The sequence below is a fragment of the Schistocerca piceifrons genome, chromosome 8 (assembly GCF_021461385.2).
Source record: "Schistocerca piceifrons isolate TAMUIC-IGC-003096 chromosome 8, iqSchPice1.1, whole genome shotgun sequence".
Classification (NCBI taxonomy): Eukaryota; Metazoa; Arthropoda; class Insecta; order Orthoptera; family Acrididae; genus Schistocerca; species Schistocerca piceifrons.
In genome coordinates, this window is record NC_060145.1 from 120,085,093 (window position 1) to 120,108,682 (window position 23,590).

The 23,590-nt window shown below is 38.8% G+C and overlaps 1 protein-coding gene across 2 annotated transcripts in view; it reads left to right on the forward strand.

Moving 5' to 3' along the window:
• The window catches only part of LOC124711152 (UDP-glycosyltransferase UGT5-like), a 274,796-nt gene that overhangs the window by 51,791 nt on the left and 199,415 nt on the right, over positions 1-23,590 (forward strand). For both annotated transcript variants that reach the window (XM_047241052.1, XM_047241051.1), the window contains exon 3: positions 1,383-1,963. In XM_047241052.1, coding sequence (XP_047097008.1) covers positions 1,383-1,963 — 581 coding nt within the window. The remainder of the gene's footprint in view (positions 1-1,382; positions 1,964-23,590) is intronic.

Consider the following 23,590-nt stretch of genomic DNA (forward strand, 5'->3'; position numbering starts at 1 on the left):
TACACACAGCCAGAACAGACTATAATCATAAAGTAATAACAGGGCTCAAACCTGACATACCAGAACTAGACAACCCACCCATAATAACTGTGGCATAAGCAAATTTAGCAAAGTAAGTAGCAAGTTGGAACCGGTAAACTCTTTAAAGTAACCACAGCACAGCGGATAGCCACTAATAACTGTTCATACAGTCTACACACTAAGATGCTCATTAAATAAATCCAATAAGCACCGATGACTACTTCTCTCTAATCCAGCCTTGCACGTGAATTCTGTAGACACAGATAGCAGACAGGTCGTCTTCCACCAGATCCGCGCGAGCATCTAAGATGATAGAATAGAGAATCACACAACTGCTCAAAATCACATTCAGATACAGCAAATGTTAAAAGTATCCACTTACTACAGTACTGGAAGCACTCGTCCTATAAAGGTGATCCCGCTGTTGTCGGTAGTAGATGACTTACAGCGAGCTCTTGCGCAATGCCATTAAGTCAGTGTGAGGGCGCACGCTCCTGGTGGGATGCGAAGGAAGACATTCCTTGCCTATACAGGCAAAAAGATTATACCATCTTTCGAGTTCATATCGAAGCACTGCGTGTATCACATATACTTATTTCTTAATGAAATTCTTTGTAAATAATATCTCTTTTTGAGACTAACAACTCGGTTCCTGAAATCGAAACTAGAAGTAAGAAATTTAAAGACACTAATTTTCTTGTATAGCTTTCCTCGGTATATGTGAACACGCGTTTATATTAACTTACCAGCAACTATAACAAGTTAAGTAACATACCAATAATGTTCAGTTTAAGAGGAGCCTAAAAGATTAATTTGCGGTCAGCTCCTCCTGGCCCATTGGAAATGGCCCAGTTGATATGTATATACTTTTAAAAATATTAAGTAATATGTTACATAAAATCTGATTTCAGAATATCTTCAGTTTTGCAATTTGGTCAATGCAAACAAGTGCTGTAAACTCTTTCTTCCGTTTAATAATGCGTGGCTACAATAGCTCAAGAATTATAATTTAAACCAAAGTGTAGTATTCATTTACATGTTTTGTGACAGATTTCTTATTATGTCTTAAATGAAGATATGTTTAAAATATTTTGACTTATTCCATACGGATGAAGACCATACCTTTCAGTATCTGTGCAGCTGAAATCTTTTTCAAAAATGTATTATTTATTCTTGCATAATGACATGCTCTACATTACTGAGTGTCTCCTCTGTACGTATACAGGTCAAAAAAGGATGTCCGATCTATAGCATCAAATCATCCTGTATTTACTTTCCAAAATAATAGCTGTGAAATATCTGATCATCTACTTATTCAAGCAACAGCGATGAAGGATTTATTTTTTCTCCTTTATTTTCAGATACGTCAGGCTTATTTGATCTCGGAAAGACAAACGATTTTCAAATGTTCGTTGAGCTGGTCAACTACGGAGTAAACTCGTGCGAGGTCTACCTTCAAGATGAAAACTTTAAGCGACTGCTCAACTCTGGTGACAAGTTCGACGTCATGATCATGGAAGAATTCTTCTGCGAGTGCTTCCTGCCCCTGGCACACAAATTCGATATTCCCGTCATAGGATTCACCACGTTCGCGCCGAGTGCGTGGCAAGGTGACATTGTCGGAAATCCAAGTCCATATTCTTACGTGCCTGACACGTTTCTTACTTACACCGATCACATGACTTTCTTCGAGAGATTGCACAACACCTTGTACGTATTGTTTTGTAAGGTGATCCGCGAGCTGTACATGATGCCCAGGCAGGAAGCCCTGGTGCAGAAGTACTTGCCCGATCTGAAGATGCCCAGTCTATTCCAGATGGAAAAGAGGACTTCCATGGTGCTAACCAACAGCCACTTTAGTCTGTTCTACCCGAAACCGCTTGTACCTGCCATGGTCGAAGTTGGGGGGATGCATGTCAGTCCACCGAAAAAGCTGCCACAGGTGAGTCCTCTTTTTATATGATCTGAAAGTGCACTGTCTACAAAATTTATTGATGAGCCCAAAACATTATGTCACCCGCCTAATAGAAAATTGGTCCACCTATGGAACGGAGTTCAGCTGCTGTTCTGCGTATCATGGATCCGATAACTGTTGTCTGCTTGTAAATAATGTATCTTTCCCTTTATTTTGTCTCTACTGCCTTCATGACTTAAGACTGTAGCTCAGTCAACATTGTGAAAGGCTTTCTCTAAACCAACAAATGCTATTAATGTACACCCGTGTTCCTTCAGCTTATATTCTAAGATGAGTTGTAGGGTCAATGTTGCCTCGTATGTTCCTATATTTCTCCAGAATTACAACTGATTCTCAAGTTTGGCTTTTATCAGCATTTACGCTGTTCTGTAATTAATTCGCGTCAGTGTTTTGCAGACACGACGTATTAAAACGATGATTTCATGACGTTTATACCAGTCAACACCTGCCTACTTTGGAATGGGAATTACTACATTCTTCCTATAGTCGCGGGGTGTTTTGCCTTCTTGGGCCCCAGAATGGTATTTCGGGCGAATGTGAAAAATTTTTAAAGTTTTCCCTAGGGCGCCAGCGGCAGAGTTGAAGCCAAGGCGGGCTAGTACACAATACCTAGATCGGAACGGCAACAAGGAAGAACAGCCGGTATCACAGGTAGTATGGGTACATCAGCAGCTTAATTGCATGCATCGTCCAAACTAGAGGATCAAGGTAACGATGCAGAAGAGTGGCTTCACGGAGAAGGGAGCATAGCATCATACCCTTGACCCTGGACAGTGAAGTAAGAGAAAAAGTGGCTTTACAGCTCACAGATGCTGCAGAAATAACTGAACTGAAAGCCTGAAAGAGGAGTTGGGACAACACGGCGCGGCTAGTGTCCTTTTGCTCGAATGCCTGCGGGAGCCGCGAAAGAAGACAGCCGTGTATCCACTAAGTGTGTATTCTTCCGACGAGTGACATGTCTTCACCACTGCTCTCTACGCCATTCCAGCGGTCATAGAAGCCACAGCTCTGCTTATCTCTAGCCTGCCTGATATACCGTACACAATGTAGAATAGCTTTTCAAGCCAGGCTCTCCCAAGGATCTGAAAAGTACTGATGGAATGTCATGTGCTCCAGAGGACTCGTTTCCCCTTGGGTGTTTCAGAGCTCTGTCACATTCTTCTCGCAGTATTTAATGTCGTATCTCATCTTAATTTACTTCCTCTTCTTTTTCTGTAATATTGTTTTCAAGTTTGTTTCCCTTTTATAGGCCCTCTAAACATTCCTTCCACGTTTCAGCTTTCCTTGTCCTTGTTTATTACTGGCTTTCCACCTGAGCTTTTGATATTCATATAGCTGCTTCTTATCTCTCTTTTCCTTATTCGCTGATCTGTCTCGCATAATAACAATTGTTTCTACAGTCTTGCATTTCTCGTCTGGTCATCCCTACTCTGGCGGTTTGTGCTTTCTGTCAATCTCGTTAGAAGACTGTAATCCCTTTCACCTGCTTCATTTGCTGCGTTTTTCAATTTTCTCGTTTCCTCAGTTAGAGTTAGTGCCAAGTGCGTTATCCAAGAATTTCTACTGGACCTTCGCTTATTTGATTTTCCACTGCCTCCAGTACTTTACATAACAAAAGTACTCTTTCGCCTCATATTGTGTTATTTCAGTCAATCATTGCGCAGTGCTCCAGTTCAAAGTATTAGCAACCTCTGGTTATTTACACTTATCCAGGTCCCATTTTATTTCCCTACCTTTCTGCAATTTCTTCAGTTTCGGTGTAGAGTTCGTTACCTGTAAATTACGGTCACAGTCTACATCTGACTGTGAAAGTGTTTTGCAGTCTAAAATTTGATGTCTCTGTGTTATCATTGTGTAATCTGTGTGAACCCTTCTCCACATCTCACCTACATACGCAACACCTCTTTACAATTTATTAACCAAGTATTAGCACTGATTAAATGGTGCTTGGTGAAAAATTACGCCAGTTGGCTTCTGCTTTCAGTCCACGGTCTCAGACTATTTTTGCTCTTCATCCACTGCTTATTACTGTAATCCTCTCCTAAATTACAATTAAATTTTCTTCTCTCTTAGCTATTTGCATAACTTATTTTATCTCATGTGAATTCTTTCCATCTCTTCCTCATCTGCAGAGCTAGTGGGCGTCCAAAAATGTGGTAATGTGGTGGGCTTTGGCTTTATATCTATCTTTTCTACTATAACGAGTTTACTATGATATTCATGGTGGATTACCCAAGAATTTTTTTCTTGTTCATTATTAATCCTACTTCTGTAGCATACGTATTTGATTTTCTATTGATAAGCCCGTACTGGGCTCACCAGAGGTCCTTTTCTTCCAGCCACTGCACTCACTACTGACCACTACATCTACCTTTAACCTATTCATCTCCCTTTCCGAATTCTCTAACGTATCTCCCACATTATGGATTCTACAGTTGCATGCCCTGACTCACTGAACACCAGTTTTGTCTCTCCTGGCAGCAACAACTTCCTCAATACTCCCCACTCAGAGGTCAGTATGGAGGGCTATATTACCTCCAAGATACCCTGCAGCCAAGCGACTAGCGCGAGGTTTGGTGTTCTCGTAAAGATAAGTTATTTTAGATTATAAAACACATAGATTAGTACTGATTACGTGGTAAATAAGTGTATTAGTGTGCCGTTTAAGTGTACCATTAAAGGTTTCATTTCTCATTACGTAATATAGCAGAAAACGCGAAAAGACCGTACAGTCGTATTTTCTGTTTACGTTCTGCTGCAGCAAATCTATAGAATTTCGTTTAGTTGTTCCTTGCTCTCTCCAGCAATTTAACTTAGCGTACCTCTTCATTATTTAACTAGCATTTCCGGAAAGTAGCGTAAAGTTTAACTTGTTGTTTCAGAAACTTTGCACTTTTGTTTTTGTTTACACACAGTTGCGTATAGGCCAAATTTGTGTAACCATATTTTCGTGTTTATCTGTAATTTAACTGACTTATTCTTAATAAATTATTACGTTTATCATGAGTGAAAAGTGCTTGACTTGCCGTAGAATTGTTAGGTCGGGGCTTTGGTGTGATGGGTGCTGTAGTTTTTTCCATGTGGGTGACTGTAGTGGCGTGGGAATAGGGGAAGTAAATGAGACTCATCAGTGGTTTTGTAGGATTTGTAGTAGAGATAGGAAGATACTGGAACAGGAGGGGAAAATTGCTGCCCTTCAGGCTGAGTTAGACAAGGCCAGGGGAGATCTTGACAGGTTAAGGAGGGAGAAGGGTAAAGAGAGGTGGGAAGTGGCAACAGGCAACAGGAGGAACAGGCCTAGAACTTTGTCTGACAGCTTTATGGTGAATGTGGAAAATAGATTTGACCTGTTGCTTCAGTTAGAAGCTGGTGAGCCTCAAGCAGTTACAGGTGTAGACAGGGCACAACAAACTTTCAGCAGCAAATTGAAAAGTAAGAATGTAGGGAAATCAGTAAAGAGAAAGAAAGTGTTGTTGTTAGGTAGTTCCCATGGAAGAGGTGTTGGCCAACTCTTGCAGGATGAACTAGGATCAGAATACCAGGTCACCAATTTTTTTAAACCTAGTGCTGGTCTGGAGCAGGTGACAGAGGATTTAGGATCACTTTGCAAAGATTTCACTAAGGAAGACACCGTGGTTATAGTGGGTGGGGCAGGTAACAGTATTGACAGAGATCCTGGGTACAGCATAGAGTGTGACCTGGCGAAGATTGCATCAGCATCGAGGCATACCAGTGTTGAGTTTGTATCTGTTCTTGGGCGCCATGACCGACCTCATTTGAACTCTTCTGTCAAGAGAGTTAATTTGGAGCTGGAACGGCTGCTCATGTCGGGTGCGGGGTCACACATTGGTGTGGTTCATGTTGATTCTGTCAGTAGGTGGGATTATACTAGGCATGGCCTTCACCTCAACAGGAAGGGGAAGGGTAAATTGGCTGGGGAAATAGCAGGAAAGTTAAAGGGGGGAGGCACTGTCATGAGTGGTAAAATACCAGTGGTTATAGGATTCAGAAAAGACCCTTTTTTAGGGTAGGGAGGACAGAAAGAAAACAAATTTTAAGAGAGGTTAGAACTGAGACAAACCTTCAGTTTGAGAAAGAAATCAAAAAACATAATTCTAGCTTATTACATCAACATAAACAGCCATTGGTTAAGAATTTTCAACTGTCAGCAGATATTTTAACTCCATCCAATTTTAAGTCAGTCAATGTGAAATGTCAGCTATCTTTATTGCATCAAAATATTCGAGGACTGAGAAATAAAATTAATGAATTAACTATCTGCATAGATGAATTAGAGTCTTCAAACCCAGCTGACATAATCTGCCTCTCTGAACATCATGTGACCACTGGTATAGAACTTTTAAGTGTTACAGGGTTTAGGTTAGCATCTCACTATTGTAGATCAGAAATGGAGAAAGGAGGAGTTGCCACATTCATCAGGAACTGTCATAAATTTAAGAACATAGACATTCATAAATTTTGCCTAGAACAGCATATGGAAGCATGTGCAACAGAATTAGATTTTCACAAAAAATCTTTCATAATATTAAGTGTATATCGAGCACCTGCAGGTAACTTTAATCTGTTTGTAAACCACCTTGAAGCTGTACTGGCCCATTTAACAACCAAAAACAAAGAAATAGTGGTTGCTGGTGATTTCAATGTAGATTTCCTTAAAGACTCTCCCAATAAGAACCTATTTGAGTTAGTAACACTATCATTCAACTTAATTCCCACAGTAAAGTTCCCCACTAGGATAACCACTTGCTCACAAACAGCCATTGATAATATCTTTATAGAAAAGTCAAATGAACAAAATTATATTACAAAACCAATAGTCAATGGCCTCTCAGACCATGACATGCAGTTCCTTCTGTTAAATGTTAATACTGAACAGGATATAAAATCTGTTAAATCTGAGCTCAAGAGGGTAATCAGTAAGCCAAAAATTGATTATTTTAGGACACTCCTCAGAGACATTCACTGGACTGATGTTTACAGTGCTCATGGCATGAATGAAAAATATAACATTTTTGCTAATAAAGTGCTTACCTTATTTGAACACTGCTTTCCCCCAAAACTTACCAAGGTTAGAGCAAAGTCTACAAAGAAGCCATGGATTACTCGAGGAATAGGGGTATCTTGTAAAACAAAAAGAAAACTGTATCTGTCAATCCGAAACATTTCCAATGTTGATGCTATAGCACATTATAAGAAATACTGCAAAATATTAAAGACTGTAATACGGATGTCAAAGCAAATATATTACAAGGAAAAGATAGTCATATCAGATAACAAAATAAAGACAATATGGGATATAGTGAAGGAGGAGACCGGTAGAACCAGACATGAAGAGGAACAAATAGCATTAAGAGTAAATGATGCATTGGTGACAGATGTGTATAGTGTTGCAGAACTTTTTAACAAACATTTTATAACTGTTACTGAAAAGATGGGGTTGTCAGGTTCGGTAGATGCTGCTATGGATTACCTTAGACCAGACATTTCAAGTAACTTCCATAATATGAATTTGACCCTCACTACCCCAACAGAAATAATGTCCATCATAAAATCTTTAAAATCAAAAACATCTAGTGGGTATGATGAAATATCAACAAAGTTAATTAAAGAATGTGATTCTGAGCTAAGTAACATATTAAGCTATCTGTGTAACCAGTCGTTTATCAGTGGAATATTTCCCGAATGGCTGAAATATGCTGAAGTTAAGCCACTGTTTAAGAAGGGAGATAAAGAAATAGCATCAAATTTCCGTCCAATTTCACTGTTGCCAGCATTCTCAAAAATTTTCGAAAAAGTAATGTACAGTCGTCTTTATAACCATCTTATCTCAAATAACATACTGTCAAAGTCACAGTTTGGATTTCTAAAAGGTTCTGATATTGAGAAGGCTATCTACACTTACAGTGAAAATGTACTTAATTCATTAGACAAAAAATTGCAGGCAACTGGTATATTTTGTGATCTGTCAAAGGCATTTGACTGTGTAAACCACAATATCCTTTTAAGTAAACTAGAATATTATAGTGTAACAGGAAATGCTGCAAAATGGTTCAAATCTTATATCTCTGGCAGGAAACAAAGGGTGTTATTAGGAAAGAGACATGTATCAAGCTATCAGGCATCATCCAACTGGGAACTAAGTACATGTGGGGTCCCACAAGGTTCCATTTTGGGGCCCTTACTTTTTCTTGTGTATATCAATGACCTTTCATCAGTAACATTACCAGATGCCAAGTTTGTTTTGTTTGCTGATGATACAAACATTGCAATAAATAGCAAATCAAGTGTAGTCTTAGAAAGATCAGCCAATAAAATATTTGTAGACATTAATCACTGGTTCCTAGCCAATTCTTTGTCACTAAACTTTGAAAAAACACACTACATGCAGTTCAGAACTTGTAAGGGGTGTCCCAAGAGTATATGTCTAACATATGATGACAAGAAGATAGAAGAAGTGGACGGTGTTAAATTCTTGGGATTACAGCTTGATAATAAATTCAACTGGGAGGAGCACACCACAGAACTGCTGAAGCGTCTTAACAAATCTCTGTTTGCAATGCGAATTTTGTCAGACATAGGGGATATAAAAATGAAAAAGCTGGCATACTATGCTTACTTTCATTCCATAATGTCATATGGGATTATTTTCTGGGGTAATTCATCAAGCCAAGCTAAAGTTTTCCGGGCACAAAAACGTGCAGTAAGAATTATATGTGGTGTGAACTCAAGAACATCCTGCAGAAGCCTGTTTAGGGAACTAGGGATACTAACTACAGCTTCCCAATATATTTATTCCTTAATGAAATTTGTCATTAAAAATATATCACTTTTTCAAACCAACAGCTCAATTCATGGAATCAATACTAGAAATAAGAATAATCTTCACAAGGATTTAAAGTCACTTAGTCTCGTACAAAAAGGTGTGCATTATTCAGGAACACACATTTTCAATAACTTGCCAGCAGCCATAAAAAGCTTAACAACCAATGAAATTCAGTTTAAGAGAAGCCTAAAGGATTTATTGGTGGCCAACTCCTTCTACTCCATTGATGAATTTCTGAGGAAAACCAACTGATTTGTATATAAGTACAACATAACTTCTGCACAATTTCAGTGCAGTAATGTGTTCACTGAAAATTTGTGTGTGTGTGTGTGTGTGTGTGTGTGTGTGTGTGTGTGTGTGTGTGTGTGTGTGTGTGTAAGTATAATCTAACTTCTGCACCATTTCAGTGCAGTAATGTGTTCATTGTAAATAAGTATTACAGTAGTTGTATTACATGTTTCTTACCTTATAAATAAATATAAAACTTTTTTATTTTAAATTCAGTGCAATAGTATTTGTAAAATGACTCTTAGTGTTCATTAAAAAATGACGATCATTCCACTTGGGACCTGTGGAATGGTACATTAGCTTATTTGTTTTAGTTTAAATATTTGTCATGTATTATTGTTTTTCTGACATGTTCCACATCCTGGAGGACCTCCTCACTACGGATCAATTGGAATGAAAGTAAATCTAATCTAATCTAATCTTACTCACGAGATGACATCACCATTAAGATTCAGTGCCGCATACTGGCTGTAGCTTTCGCTTGCTGTCAGTCACTTGAGGTACTATCAGAGGACGGTCTTGTTGGCTAATATTATGAGGCCAGATCAGTCAATCATTGAGACCAGTGTCCCCGGTCAACTAAAGACTGCTGCTGCTGTTCAAGAACTACGTGTCTGTTTATCCTCTTCAGAGATTTCCCTCCAATGAGATTGCACATATGGTACAGCTATCTATATCTCAAAAATGGTTCAAATGGCTCTGAGCACTATGCGACTTAACTTCTGAGGTCATCAGTCGCCTAGAACTTAGAACTAATTAAACTTATCTAACCTAAGGACATCACACACATCCGTGCCCGAGGCAGGATTCGAACCTGCGACCGTAGCGGTCGCTCGGCTCCAGACTGTAGCGCCTAGAACCGCACGGCCACTACGGCCGGCTATCTATATCTCAGTACTATTCACTACAGTCAGAGTACAGCTCATATAAGTCTCACTATTGCCTGTCCAAGTCAGAGTACTGTCCATCTAGGTCTCAGTACGGTCCGCCAAGGACTGGACTGCCCATCAGAGTCTGAGTACTGGCCGCCAAAGTCTCAGCGTTGTCCACCAAAGCCTCAGCATTGTCCACCAAAGTCTCATTACCGTCCACCAAAGTCTCACTACTGTCCACCACTGTCCACCAAAGTCTCACTACTGTCCATCAAAGTCTCAGTATGGCCCAGCAAAGTCTCAGTACTCTCCAGCAAAGTCTCTGTACCCTCCACTTAAGTCTCACTACTGTCCACCAAAGTCTCAGTACTGTCCAACAAAGTCTCAGTACTGTCCACCAAAGTCTCAGGATTGTCCACCAAAGTCTCATTACCATCCACCAAAGTCTCACTACTGTCCACCACTGTCCACCAAAGTCTCACTACTGTCCATCAAAGTCTCAGTATGGCCCAGCAAAGTCTCAGTACTCTCCAGCAAAGTCTCTGTACCCTCCACTAAAGTCTCAGTACTGTCCACCAAAGTCTCAGTACTGTCCAACAAAGTCTCAGTACTGTCCACCAAAGTCTCAGCATTGTCCACCAAAGTCTCATTACCGTCCACCAAAGTCTCACTACTGTCCACCACTGTCCACCAAAGTCTCACTACTGTCCATCAAAGTCTCAGTATTGTCCAGCAAAGTCTCTGTACCCTCCACTAAAGTCTCAGTACTGTCCACCAAAGTCTCAGTACTGTCCACCAAAGTCTCAGTACTGTCCAACAAAGTCTCAGTACTGTCCACAAAAGTCTCAGTACTGTCCACCAAAGTCTCAGTACTGTCCACCAAAGTCTCAGCATTGTCCACCAAAGTCTCATTACCGTCCACCAAAGTCTCACTACTGTCCACCACTGTCCACCAAAGTCTCACTACTGTCCATCAAAGTCTCAGTACTGTCCAGCAAAGTCTCTGTACCCTCCACTAAAGTCTCAGTACTGTCCACCAAAGTCTCAGTACTGTCCACCAAAGTCTCAGTACTGTCCAACAAAGTCTCAGTACTGTCCAACAAAGTCTCAGTACTGTCCACCAAAGTCTCAGTACTGTCCACCAAAGTCTCAGTACTGTCCAACAAAGTCTCAGTACTGTCCACCAAAGTCTCAGTACTGTCCACCAAAGTCTCAGTACTGTCCACCAAAGTCTCAGTACTGTCCAGCAAAGTCTCAGTATGGCCCAGCAAAGTCTCAGTACTCTCCAGCAAAGTCTCTGTACCCTCCACTTAAGTCTCAGTACTGTCCACCAAAGTCTCAGTACTGTCCAATAAAGTCTCAGTACTGTCCAACAAAGACTCAGTACTGTCCACCAAAGTCTCAGCATTGTCCACCAAAGTCTCATTACCGTCCACCAAAGTCTCACTACTGTCCACCACTGTCCACCAAAGTCTCACTACTGTCCATCAAAGTCTCAGTACTGTCCAGCAAAGTCTCTGTACCCTCCACCAAAGTCTCAGTACTGTCCACCAAAGTCTCAGTACTGTCCACCAAAGTCTCGGTACTGTCCAACAAAGTCTCAGTACTGTCCACCAAAGTCTCAGGATTGTCCACCAAAGTCTCATTACCGTCCACCAAAGTCTCACTACTGTCCACCACTGTCCACCAAAGTCTCACTACTGTCCATCAAAGTCTCAGTATGGCCCAGCAAAGTCTCAGTACTCTCCAGCAAAGTCTCTGTACCCTCCACTTAAGTCTCAGTACTGTCCACCAAAGTCTCAGTACTGTCCAACAAAGTCTCAGTACTGTCCACCAAAGTCTCAGGATTGTCCACCAAAGTCTCATTACCGTCCACCAAAGTCTCACTACTGTCCATCACTGTCCACCAAAGTCTCACTACTGTCCATCAAAGTCTCAGTATGGCCCAGCAAAGTCTCAGTACTCTCCAGCAAAGTCTCTGTACCCTCCACTAAAGTCTCAGTACTGTCCACCAAAGTCTCAGTACTGTCCAACAAAGTCTCAGTATTGTCCACCAAAGTCTCAGCATTGTCCACCAAAGTCTCATTACCGTCCACCAAAGTCTCACTACTGTCCACCACTGTCCACCAAAGTCTCACTACTGTCCATCAAAGTCTCAGTACTGTCCAGCAAAGTCTCTGTACCCTCCACTAAAGTCTCAGTACTGTCCACCAAAGTCTCAGTACTGTCCACCAAAGTCTCAGTACTGTCCAACAAAGTCTCAGTACTGTCCACCAAAGTCTCAGTACTGTCCACCAAAGTCTCAGTACTGTCCACCAAAGTCTCAGCATTGTCCACCAAAGTCTCATTACCGTCCACCAAAGTCTCACTACTGTCCACCACTGTCCACCAAAGTCTCACTACTGTCCATCAAAGTCTCAGTACTGTCCAGCAAAGTCTCTGTACCCTCCACTAAAGTCTCAGTACTGTCCACCAAAGTCTCAGTACTGTCCACCAAAGTCTCAGTACTGTCCAACAAAGTCTCAGTACTGTCCAACAAAGTCTCAGTACTCTCCACCAAAGTCTCAGTACTGTCCACCAAAGTCTCAGTACTGTCCACCAAAGTCTCAGTACTGTCCAGCAAAGTCTCAGTATGGCCCAGCAAAGTCTCAGTACTCTCCAGCAAAGTCTCTGTACCCTCCACTTAAGTCTCAGTACTGTCCACCAAAGTCTCAGTACTGTCCAACAAAGTCTCAGTACTGTCCACCAAAGTCTCAGCATTGTCCACCAAAGTCTCATTACCGTCCACCAAAGTCTCACTACTGTCCACCACTGTCCACCAAAGTCTCACTACTGTCCATCAAAGTCTCAGTACTGTCCAGCAAAGTCTCTGTACCCTCCACTAAAGTCTCAGTACTGTCCACCAAAGTCTCAGTACTGTCCACCAAAGTCTCAGTACTGTCCAACAAAGTCTCAGTACTGTCCACCAAAGTCTCAGTACTGTCCACCAAAGTCTCAGTACTGTCCACCAAAGTCTCAGTACTGACCAGCAAAGTCTCAGTATGGCCCAGCAAAGTCTCAGTACTGTCCAGCAAAGTCTCTGTACTGTCCACTAAAGTCTCAGTACTGTCCACCAAAGTCTTAGTTCTGAAGTCTCAGTAATGTAAACTATGGTCTCAGTACTGATGACTGATGTCTCAGTACTTTCAAATAAGTTCTCAGTACTGTCGACTAAGGTCTCAGTGCTGTCGACTAAAGTCTCAGTGCTGTCGACTAAGGTCTCAGTGCTGTCGACTAAAGTCTAAGTGCTGTCGACTAAGGTCTCAGTGCTGTCGACTAAGGTCTCAGTGCTGTCGACTAAGGTCTCAGTGCTGTCGACTAAGGTCTCAGTACAGTCAACTATGTTTTCAGTACTGTCAACTAAGGTCTCAGTGCTGTCGATTAAGGTCTCAGTACTATCCATCAAGGTTTCATTTCTCACCAACCAGGTCTCAAAGCTGTCCATTTGGATCTCAGTATTTTCCATCTAGGTCCTAGTACTCCCCATCTAAGTCCCACTGCTTTCTACCTATCTCAGAGTACTGTCAACCTACATTTCAGTACTGTTCCTATGTCCCAGTTTTTCCATTTAGGTATCAGAACTGTCCACCTAGGTATCAGTAAATTCCATATACTTCCCAGTACTGCCCATCCAAATCTCACTACTCCATCTAGGCCAGAGTTCTACCCATCTTTATTTCATTACTGTCTTGCCCATCTAGGTCTCAATACTGTTAACCTACATCTAAGTAATATCCATCTGGTTTTCAGTACTGTCCACCTAGGTAAAAGATATGTTTTATCCAGAGGAAACTTACATATGGGGATATGACTTGGTCATGTTTCTATTTAAAAGAAAGGGTGACAGGATTGCTCATTTCATTTGTTTTCAGTTTCGTTTGCTACTGGTCCAATACCCTTTTACAATTTCCCTCATTAAACACATAAACAGTTATATATTGTTTTAAATTGTACAACAGGAAACGCTAGTGTTTCTCTGTAAACATGTAGCAATGATTCATGTGCCAAGGAAATAAAATTTAACAGCTACTGTCGTGTACCTCTCCCAGAAATTTAGCTGAGAAATCTTTCTAAGTTTTGCATTTTCTTTCGTTGAAAGGTGATAGAATGGGAGCATAAGGATAGGCAGCATAGGGTGAGATCAAACTAGAGATTACGCATAAGAAAGATGGCTATATTTAATGCTCTCTCTATAGCTTGACAATTTCACAAAACTATTCAAATATTCCACCAAAAGAACGTTAATAAAAATCGGTCCCTTGGGTGTAGCAAGAAGTGTTCTTTCACCGGTGCATCAGCAGAAACAGCTCACAAGCAGACTAGAATACCGATTACGTGGGTTGCCAGAAACTGAATAATTCTGCATCACAATTCGTTCAATCAATCACCTTGAAAGCTACAGGAATTCCTACCGATACACATCAATATCAGAGACCAACAAGGTCAGGAGCGGGCGGGTCATAGTTTAGTAGTTAAGTCCCAACTCTCCCAGAAAAGCTATGTTAAATTCAGTAAATTCCAACTCTTGAAAATTCCTATTTGCATTTAGGGCTTTGTTTCACTCGAAATCATTTGTGCTATTGAAAGTAGCTGTTCACTATGGGGGCCTTTGAATTGCCTGCACATGATTACACACTCAGAAATGGCCAATCACGAATATGCATTACATTTCGTAAAGTCACCACACAAATGAGGATTCTTCTCTCAACAGCCCTCTAAGTTTCTGAATGGAGATAATCTGCTTGCATTGAACAGACTTGACTGCACCTGGTTGCGTGCTCACACAAAGGACTAATTCAATAGGCAAAGGAAATAGCTTTGAAACCATGATAAAGTCAACATAAAACATATGCAAACATTGCAGGGAAATCGTTGAATGCGATTGAACTAATGTACTCTTAGGATCTTTCACAACTGTACAGGATTTGTACAAAAACGCAAGAGTCTGTCACTCATGGACTATGAACCTAACTGAAATTAGAAAACTCCATTCGTCCATTGTTTTTTACTGCGCAAAATGATGTGCATTAGTTAGCAAGTTAAGAGACTACAGAAGCTATTAATGAATCTGTTGAAAATACATGGTCACTCTTGACCAGAAAAAAGCCCAATTACAAATTCATGCATCGCACCTGGATTTTACTGAAATAACTGCAAAATCTGAACCAAACTATTCCCCATCACATGACTGAAATAAACGAACTTGTTCCCTAGCCGTATTTACCAAGGAAGCCTCAGAAAGAAACTTTGAGGCTGTCTAAAGTTCTGTTTCGAGAAACGAGCATACTTGCAGTTCAGAGGCAGGACCAAGAGCGTCTGTAAGGTGGACCTTGCTGCGGCGGGGTGGGGGTAAGCTTTTGCTTCCCGGGTTTAAGCAATTGTACACACACAAAATAGTCATAAACTCTGAACAGACAGAAAGATGCACTATTGATTATCTGTGATAGCACCCAAGGAAGGTTGATACAACTTTAAAGATGGATGGATCTCTTTAACAACCAGTGATTATAGTGCACATACGCGAATTTTAAACACTTAAATCATGAAAAAATGTACCAAATCCAAAACTTCTGAATAACTTGCAATTCATTTGGGTAGCTAAATGTAGTTATTACACAAGTGACTAACAGAGGAAAGAAAATCAAGGCAATGTAGGTTCTTGTGTTAAAGAACGAGTTTCATACATTGGGACTTTAATTTGTTGACATGACATATTTTATAACAATTCCTAAAGCTCAGCTCTTATGGCAATTTTTCAATACTGTATATTTTGCTAACAATGAAACAGTTTCATTTTATTCCCTGTTGTCACCACAAAAATGTGATGTGGCAACTGTATGACGAAAACAAGCATTTTCCTAACACCAGGCGGTTCAGATAAAGGAAAAAGCAATGCATTCAAACACTTCAGAGTAATTACTAGTTTTATTTAGGCAGAACTGGGATGGAGTAAGAAATGGTTGTAGGTGTTGTTTTGCATATTGTGCTGTGAATTAGATTTCTTGATCAAAAACGAATTGATGCACACTGAAATTATACAAATGTCTGAGTTCTAACAATACTTCTCTGATGATAAATCTGAAATGGCAAAGAGTTATCGGATGGCGTCCGAATTATATTAACAGTATTATGAAATGCATTCACATGCTGTGCAAATGATCCTGCAGAGGCTATATGGTTTATTAGTAGTACATGAAAAGTAGACTGCAGTGCTCTTCGCACCAGAAAAATACCAAAAAACTCAATTTCAGGCCCTATTCCTTCAGGTACCAACAATCAAATCACCATCACAAACATCAATACACTGAGGCACAGTCCTATTCTTTTATACACTGGCATGTTTAAAAAATCAACTCACTAGAACAAGTATAAGCACAGAATAATGTTCTGTGCTTCTGCCCAACTCCTGTCAATGACAATGATCGCATAATTAACTTCAAAATAATCTTTTAAGCAAACATGAGCAGCACCACAATCTGAAGAAATTGTCATATAAATAAGCATCATTGAAACAGAACCCATATCAGATCTAATTTCCAATTATTCTTTATTTTAGACTTATCATGCATCACACAAACCACAGTGATTCATTTTTACTCTAATATCACATCAATATACATACAAATATCACATATGGCTATCCTCTTCACGCAAATCTCACACAAAACACACTTATAATAAAAAATGGATTCTCATACAAAGGACTGAGGAAACAGCACAGAAAATAAAAGATGAAATATGCACTATCTCAGTTGGAGTAACCTCATGCTCACTAGGTACATCATACACACAGTTAAGTGTTTGCCCCTGATAGTTAAGATAGTAATCTCAATTCATATAAAATCCACATTTGTCCTCATAGCATACACTCATGTTGTACAGACCGAAAGACAACCAGAAATGAGATCAATATTCACCTACTAACATACAAGGACAGAAACATCCCTTCAGCCAGACAAATGAATAAACATCAAATCAGACTAGAAAATTGAATATATGTAAGTCTTCACACATGTCCAGTTATGTTTACATGTATCTCTCATCATGTATTAAACATAACGACGTAGAAAGCACCAATTCATGACGATGTATCGCAACCCAAGATTCACAATAAAGAAAAATATCATCATCATGTATCATCTCACTATATCACACGGTATTCACAAATATCCAATAACACACCAAAATATTCATGAAAATCAAATGAGAAAACAATTGTGGTAACTCAACACAACATATTCATCAAACCATACACAATACAAAGAAGTAATTGCATAAAACATATAGAACAAATACTTCATAACTGAACAAAAATAAGAAAAATATACAACAAAAACACGTGGAAAGCACACTCCTCATCTAATCATCATGTGGTAGAGTCTTGCACACTCTCTCATTACATACTCCTAAGCTCATGGAGAGAACTACATAACACATGACATACCTTATTAACAGAAGGAAAGCTTAACATACGAAAAACATATATCAAGAAAGGCAGATTTTAGCCACCTGGGATGTAGGAGACACTGAAGCTGTCTATTTATTCATATAAATCTAACTAGACGGTAACAAAAACACTAAATAATATACAATGAATACATAATCAGAAGTATAGTATCTTCACATTTCCTGATACTGAGCAAAGCATTGGACTCAGTGCAAACATTACATTTGTATCTTGTTTTTCTGCCATTGGGTTCCACAGCTTTTACTTGTGATACCACATGACCTGAAACATGAAGCAGTACCTCTTTAAAACCTCTCATAGCAAAGTCAAACAATCCCACACATATGAGAATCCCAGTTCTCCTGGCACCAACCCAATGGTCCTATTCATACACTGCCTCTCATCCACTTGGCAACAGAAATAGACATTTTTTAAGTTTTAGGAAAGACATGACATGTTTGGAAAGTCCATCCCATATTACCACAGTATTTAAAAACTTACAAATGGGCTCAACACAAGGAGCCACAGTAGCAGAGAACTCACTTTGCCTTACGAAAGTTTCATTTTGTATCCCTTACTTACTAAAAATTCACTAACAAAAGTACATGTATTGTCAACAAAGGGAGTTACAGCAGTTGCGAACTTACCTTGAGGCACTAAAATTTCGGTTAGTACTTCCTTTTTTAGTATTAATTCACTTTCAATGCAGCCACTGGCAAATTTCACACATGGTTCATCCGGTTTCCCCACAATCATTCCGACTTGTGAATCACTTTCGTTTACTGTAAACAATCCTAACTCACCTCTGATTTAACTGTGTGTTCACCAGTTTGAACCACAAGCTCGTCCTGAACAGCTGTCACTTCCTCTAAATCACAAACACTGACTAATAATTAGTCATCTGCCCTCTGTTCAGCATATCAGCCATCTGTTCTACAAGAACCCAGTTTATCAGCCTTTGTGTCAGCAATCTCTACCTCATCTTGGTTCTCTGAAATTCCCTTTTCTGTATTGACCTTTCGTTCTTCAGCCTCTAGATGAAGGCTTTGCAACACAGTGTGGGATTAGACACTTGATTCAGGTTTGACATACAACCTCTGGACTCAGGCAAGTCTCCAACCTCTCTCACAAATTTGTCTTATCTTCCACACATTCATCTCTTAAAACATGTCAATACTCATGTAATGATTTATTTTGCTTGTCCATAATGTCTTTTAATTTAATTTAATTTGACCCTCTTCTTCACAGTAGAAATTCTCCCATCATATTCTGTTTGTAAGGCTTCTCTCATCTGATGTGTGAGTACACTAAATCAGTCTGAAATGATTTTCCCAATAGATTAAAATTTATGTTTAAAATTTTGGATTATGCTTTTAATGCATGTACTCTGGCTTTCTGTTTCCTTGAATTAGCCTCTACTCGTTAACTTAACCTGTCTATACTAGACTACTCTTCCTGAATAAAGGCTTTCTGTTTCCTGCCTTTGTTCTTTAAAACTAGTCTACCATTTTTCTCACTAGCCTCTAACTTTCCCTCATGTTCTCTTGTACTAAGTTTCTGTTGTTCCTTCATTTCAGCCACACTATTCCCTAACATATTTCCCAGAGTTTGCACCAGTGCATTTAACAAATCCTGGTTAAGGGTACTTTGTAGCACTGAACCAAGAATAAATAAATTTATTATGAACATTAAAACTGTGTACTGCAGTATATTCAGCACCTTTAAGACTTGCAAAAATGATTCTACACACAGTTACACTCATAATCATACTCAGATTGGTTATAATCATTGTGTGTGTGGGGGGAGGTTGGAGGGAAGAAGTGGTGTTCATAGTTAACAATCCCCATCCCCAATTAAGTATGATCACTGAACTGTTGAGTAAAGTCATATGAAATTACTACTTGTAATAGGTCAACTGAACTCCAGTAATGTGTCCCATTAAAAGTTCTACAGTTGTGACTAGCAAAAGATGCATAGAAAATCTGCATGGCAAATGTGTAATGTATGTGATACAGCCCATCAAGCAAAAATAAAAATCTGGACCCTACAAAAGAAATTGTATAACCTATCAGTAACTAAACTAACCTTAATTACAGCAGGAAGAAGCAGGATTTTAATGCAATGTGTTGTATAGTCCCATGTGGGTCCTCTTTGAACAAAGGGATTATTAATTCACTATTTTCAAATTAGTAAACAAAATTATTAATATTAGTAAGTGTTATTAAAAATTAAATACCTTATAGTGTTTTACACACAATATGAGTAAGCATAGGCCTATACTTCGAACTGTTGTTTAGTGTACTTGTTTTTATAAAACTTCACTGTCCTCATCCTGATCTCTAGTGAAACAGGGGCATGTGGTGCGCTTCTGTAATGTGAAGGTATTGATAATTTCACTGACATCAATGGATCTAGCTCTCACTTTCGATACTGAGGAGGCTGATTTCGATAAGACTTTCTTGAGTCACAGAATTCTATAGGTCTTTGTAAGACGAGCTTCGAAAATGAGTGTCAGCTAAAGAATCAGTGTCAGGAATAGTCAAAAACGGGTAAAACGCTGAAACACTAGTAGTTACGATTGAATTCTCTATTACTAATAGTTTTGTTAGGCCAACTTCAGAGGTTAATGACGATTTTTTCTAACTTTTCTTGAAACCTATTACCTAGTCTGGTAATTCAGTGTATAAATTCTGCTAATATTCGTTTTTAAGAATTACTGTTGCATTGTGAGTCTCCTCGTTGGAAGCATAATTTAGAAATTTTGGGAAAATAATTTTGAAGAAATGGTTAACATTAGGCATATTGTCAAATCTGCTTTTTAACTTAGCTACAATAATGCCTCAACAGTCATTAAAAGCACTACTTCTGAAATACATGCTCCGATCTTCTAACCGCTCGTCCTAACACAGTTCATAAAAAACCTTTTTTCACTTTTCGAATTCTTTTATTTGTATATAGTATTAAAATGTCACATTTATTAGCCAAATATGCAGCTGACGACATTGCTTCTTCAAACTTTTTTAAAAATCAAGATAAATTATCAGCTCCATTCTGGAACCAGATAACACACTTTATGAAGCTCTACATTTTCTGAGTCCGTAATTAGAGATGTAAAATTAGTACATTCTAGAATCTTTGATTGCAGCACTTTCTGAAAAATGAATTCAAATTTTTATTACAGTTTTTCACAAAACAACAGTTTGTTTTCTTTCTTCCCTTTTCTTGGATATCAATATTATTTTTAACAGAGCCTTAAGTAAATCAACACAAGCGTGATGAAGGGCTTTCACAAACTGTTATCTCGAAGCTGCTAGATAATACCGAAAGTTCGCATCTTTTTATACTGTGAAGAAAAGATACAACTAGTCTACAAGCAGTATCGCTAGGTACTAGATTTAAAGTGTGCACTGCACATGAACATTGTTTGTAGTTCTGTGTCTTCACTTTTTTTATTCCTAATACACTTAAATATTTTATTTCAAAAAACCTAAAAGTGAACAATGGAAAATCCAGGATGGAATCTAACAATATTTTAAGAAGGAAAATTGCTACTCACCATATAGCAGACATGCTGAGTCACAGATAGGCACAACAAAAGACTCACAATTAAAGCATTCGACCATTAAGGCCTTTGTCAACACTAGATACATACAAACATACACACATGCATACATGCACACACACACACACACACACACACACACACACACAAACGCAACATGCACAAATAACTGCAGTCTCTTTTCAGTTGCCTGAGACTGCAGTCATGTGTACACACACACAAACGCAACATGCACACATGACTGCAGTCTCTTTTCAGTTGCCTGAGACTGCAGTCATGTGTTGCATTGTGAGTCTTTTTGTTGTGCCTATCTGCGACTCAGCATCTCCACTATATGGTGTCAGCAACAAACCTAAAAAGCGTTCATTTATCTTCACAAGGTTTTCCAGTGATATTATGTGACCCGTTATATACATAATTATCTGAGTTAATGGATCACTTTTTGTAATGTCCTATGTTGTATATGTAATAACAGAAAAGAATGGGGTAGCTTTAACGTCATTCCTAATTTCTTTTTCAGTTGTATGCGATAGCACATTTGTTAACTCATTTTGAATTGAAGGATTGAGTTGCTTTACATATATTTTGGTTTATTTATTAAAATACTTTAGTTCTGAATCTCTATGCATGTCAACTGTATTTTCTTTATACCACGAATTGAAAACAAAGCATGCATTCAAAGGTACATAACTAGTTTCGAGTCCCAATATACTTTTCATCAGCCATATCCAGTCTCGAACTCCTTGCCATTAAGATGACAACAACTTCTGTCCTCCAAAGAGCCAACACAGTCTACAGTAAGCAAAGTCATTTTTAGGTGAATCTCACAACAATTCTCTCCAAATTCCTGGAGGTGCGATTCACCTGTTTTACTGTTCAGCATTTTTGGGAAGTAGATGCTCTACCCGTTAAGGATTTTGTCTAACAAAGAATTTTTTAGTATCTTCATTTACACACTAATAAGCTTCAGGATCATTTGAATAGTCTGCGATGCTACTAGACCACTATAAAACCTTCTCGGTTTACATGCTGCATCAGTTTGAACAAAACACTCGAGCAGTTGTTAGCTGTCTCTGCCATCGTCATCAGAAGTTGAAGTCACCGAAAGTTACAGTGAATTCAACTCTTGATGACGATGGTGGAGACAGCTATCGAAGGCTCGAGTGTTTCATTTGAAATGACTCGGCCTAATTATATTTATGGCGATTTTGGTACAATATCCTTTTTTGCTTTCTCAAATGTTTTTATCACTTTTCAGTTTATAAACGCAATCACGTGTGACAATGCAGGCTTGGTAACCGTTGATCTAACACTACTTACAGGAAGAGAAAAAAATTACTTATTTTTACTAATTTGTTTTTCTTTTTCTAATTCTCGCTTCTTCTTTCTTTTTTATGGGCTACTTAAATGTTCATACTTAGCTTTAAAAGGTTTCATTTTTTTGTAAAATGCAAAAAAAGTTGAACTTCATAATGTTCAAGTCAAGTTTTAAAAATACCACACCACTTAACACTTGTTATTGACTTCCCATGAAGAGAGCTAGTGTGCAACTGACTTGGCTGTTGAGTGTTCATCACTACATAACACCAAGTTATTAGATAAGTGACATTGTTGTCAAATGAAGGTGTGAGCAAAGTTAAATGTTTGGGAAAACCATGCATAAGACAAGCTTAGTCACACTAAACATCAGGAAAAAACAATGTACCACATAAATGTAGTAATTTGATATATATCTACATTGTTGTCATTGTTTTGTAATAACTAATATGGACCACTCGTTTGTGATAACTGAGGAATGTGCTGCAAACCAAGTGTTCTGAGAGACAGTAAGGACAAGCATTGTTTACACACACTTACAGCTTGTTAAAATCAACTCAATGATTCTACAATAGTACTTTGATCTGATCATTACTGTACACATTGGCATTTGACTTCACTATTTATCTTATCCATATTTCTCTATTATATTTGCATATATTTTAAATTTTTTGTATTCATTTTTAACCTTGATAATAATAACAATAATATATCATTTTCGTTTCTGTGGGCCCCTAAACTACTGGGCACAACTGCATTGCAGGCCCCATAGTCCCTAACATTAGACCTCTCCTACATGAATATTCTATTGCACAGAAACAATATTAATCAGTTAAGATCAAGACTCTGAACCTTAGATCTAGTACAATCAAAAACAGTTAACTCAGAACAACGTTTCTTTCCCCAAATAGAGCAAAGAACTCTTGCAATTACGATGCCAGAATAGAAACTTCAGAGCACTTCCCAATAGTAAACTTACATCGCATCAGGTCAAAGGCAAAAATGCCATTCTACTGAACAACATGCTAGTATTACCTCCCATCTGATTGTGAAATATGCCTCACTCATAAACTGTATCTCACAGAAAGAAAATTCTGCTGCCAAATCATCAGCCTTCCATACATTCATCCATACATCAGTATTGCAGCAAATTCTGACAAAATTCTCAAGTGAATTCCTTTTCCAAAATAATCGTTCATCAATACTTTTCAACTTGATGAAGCAG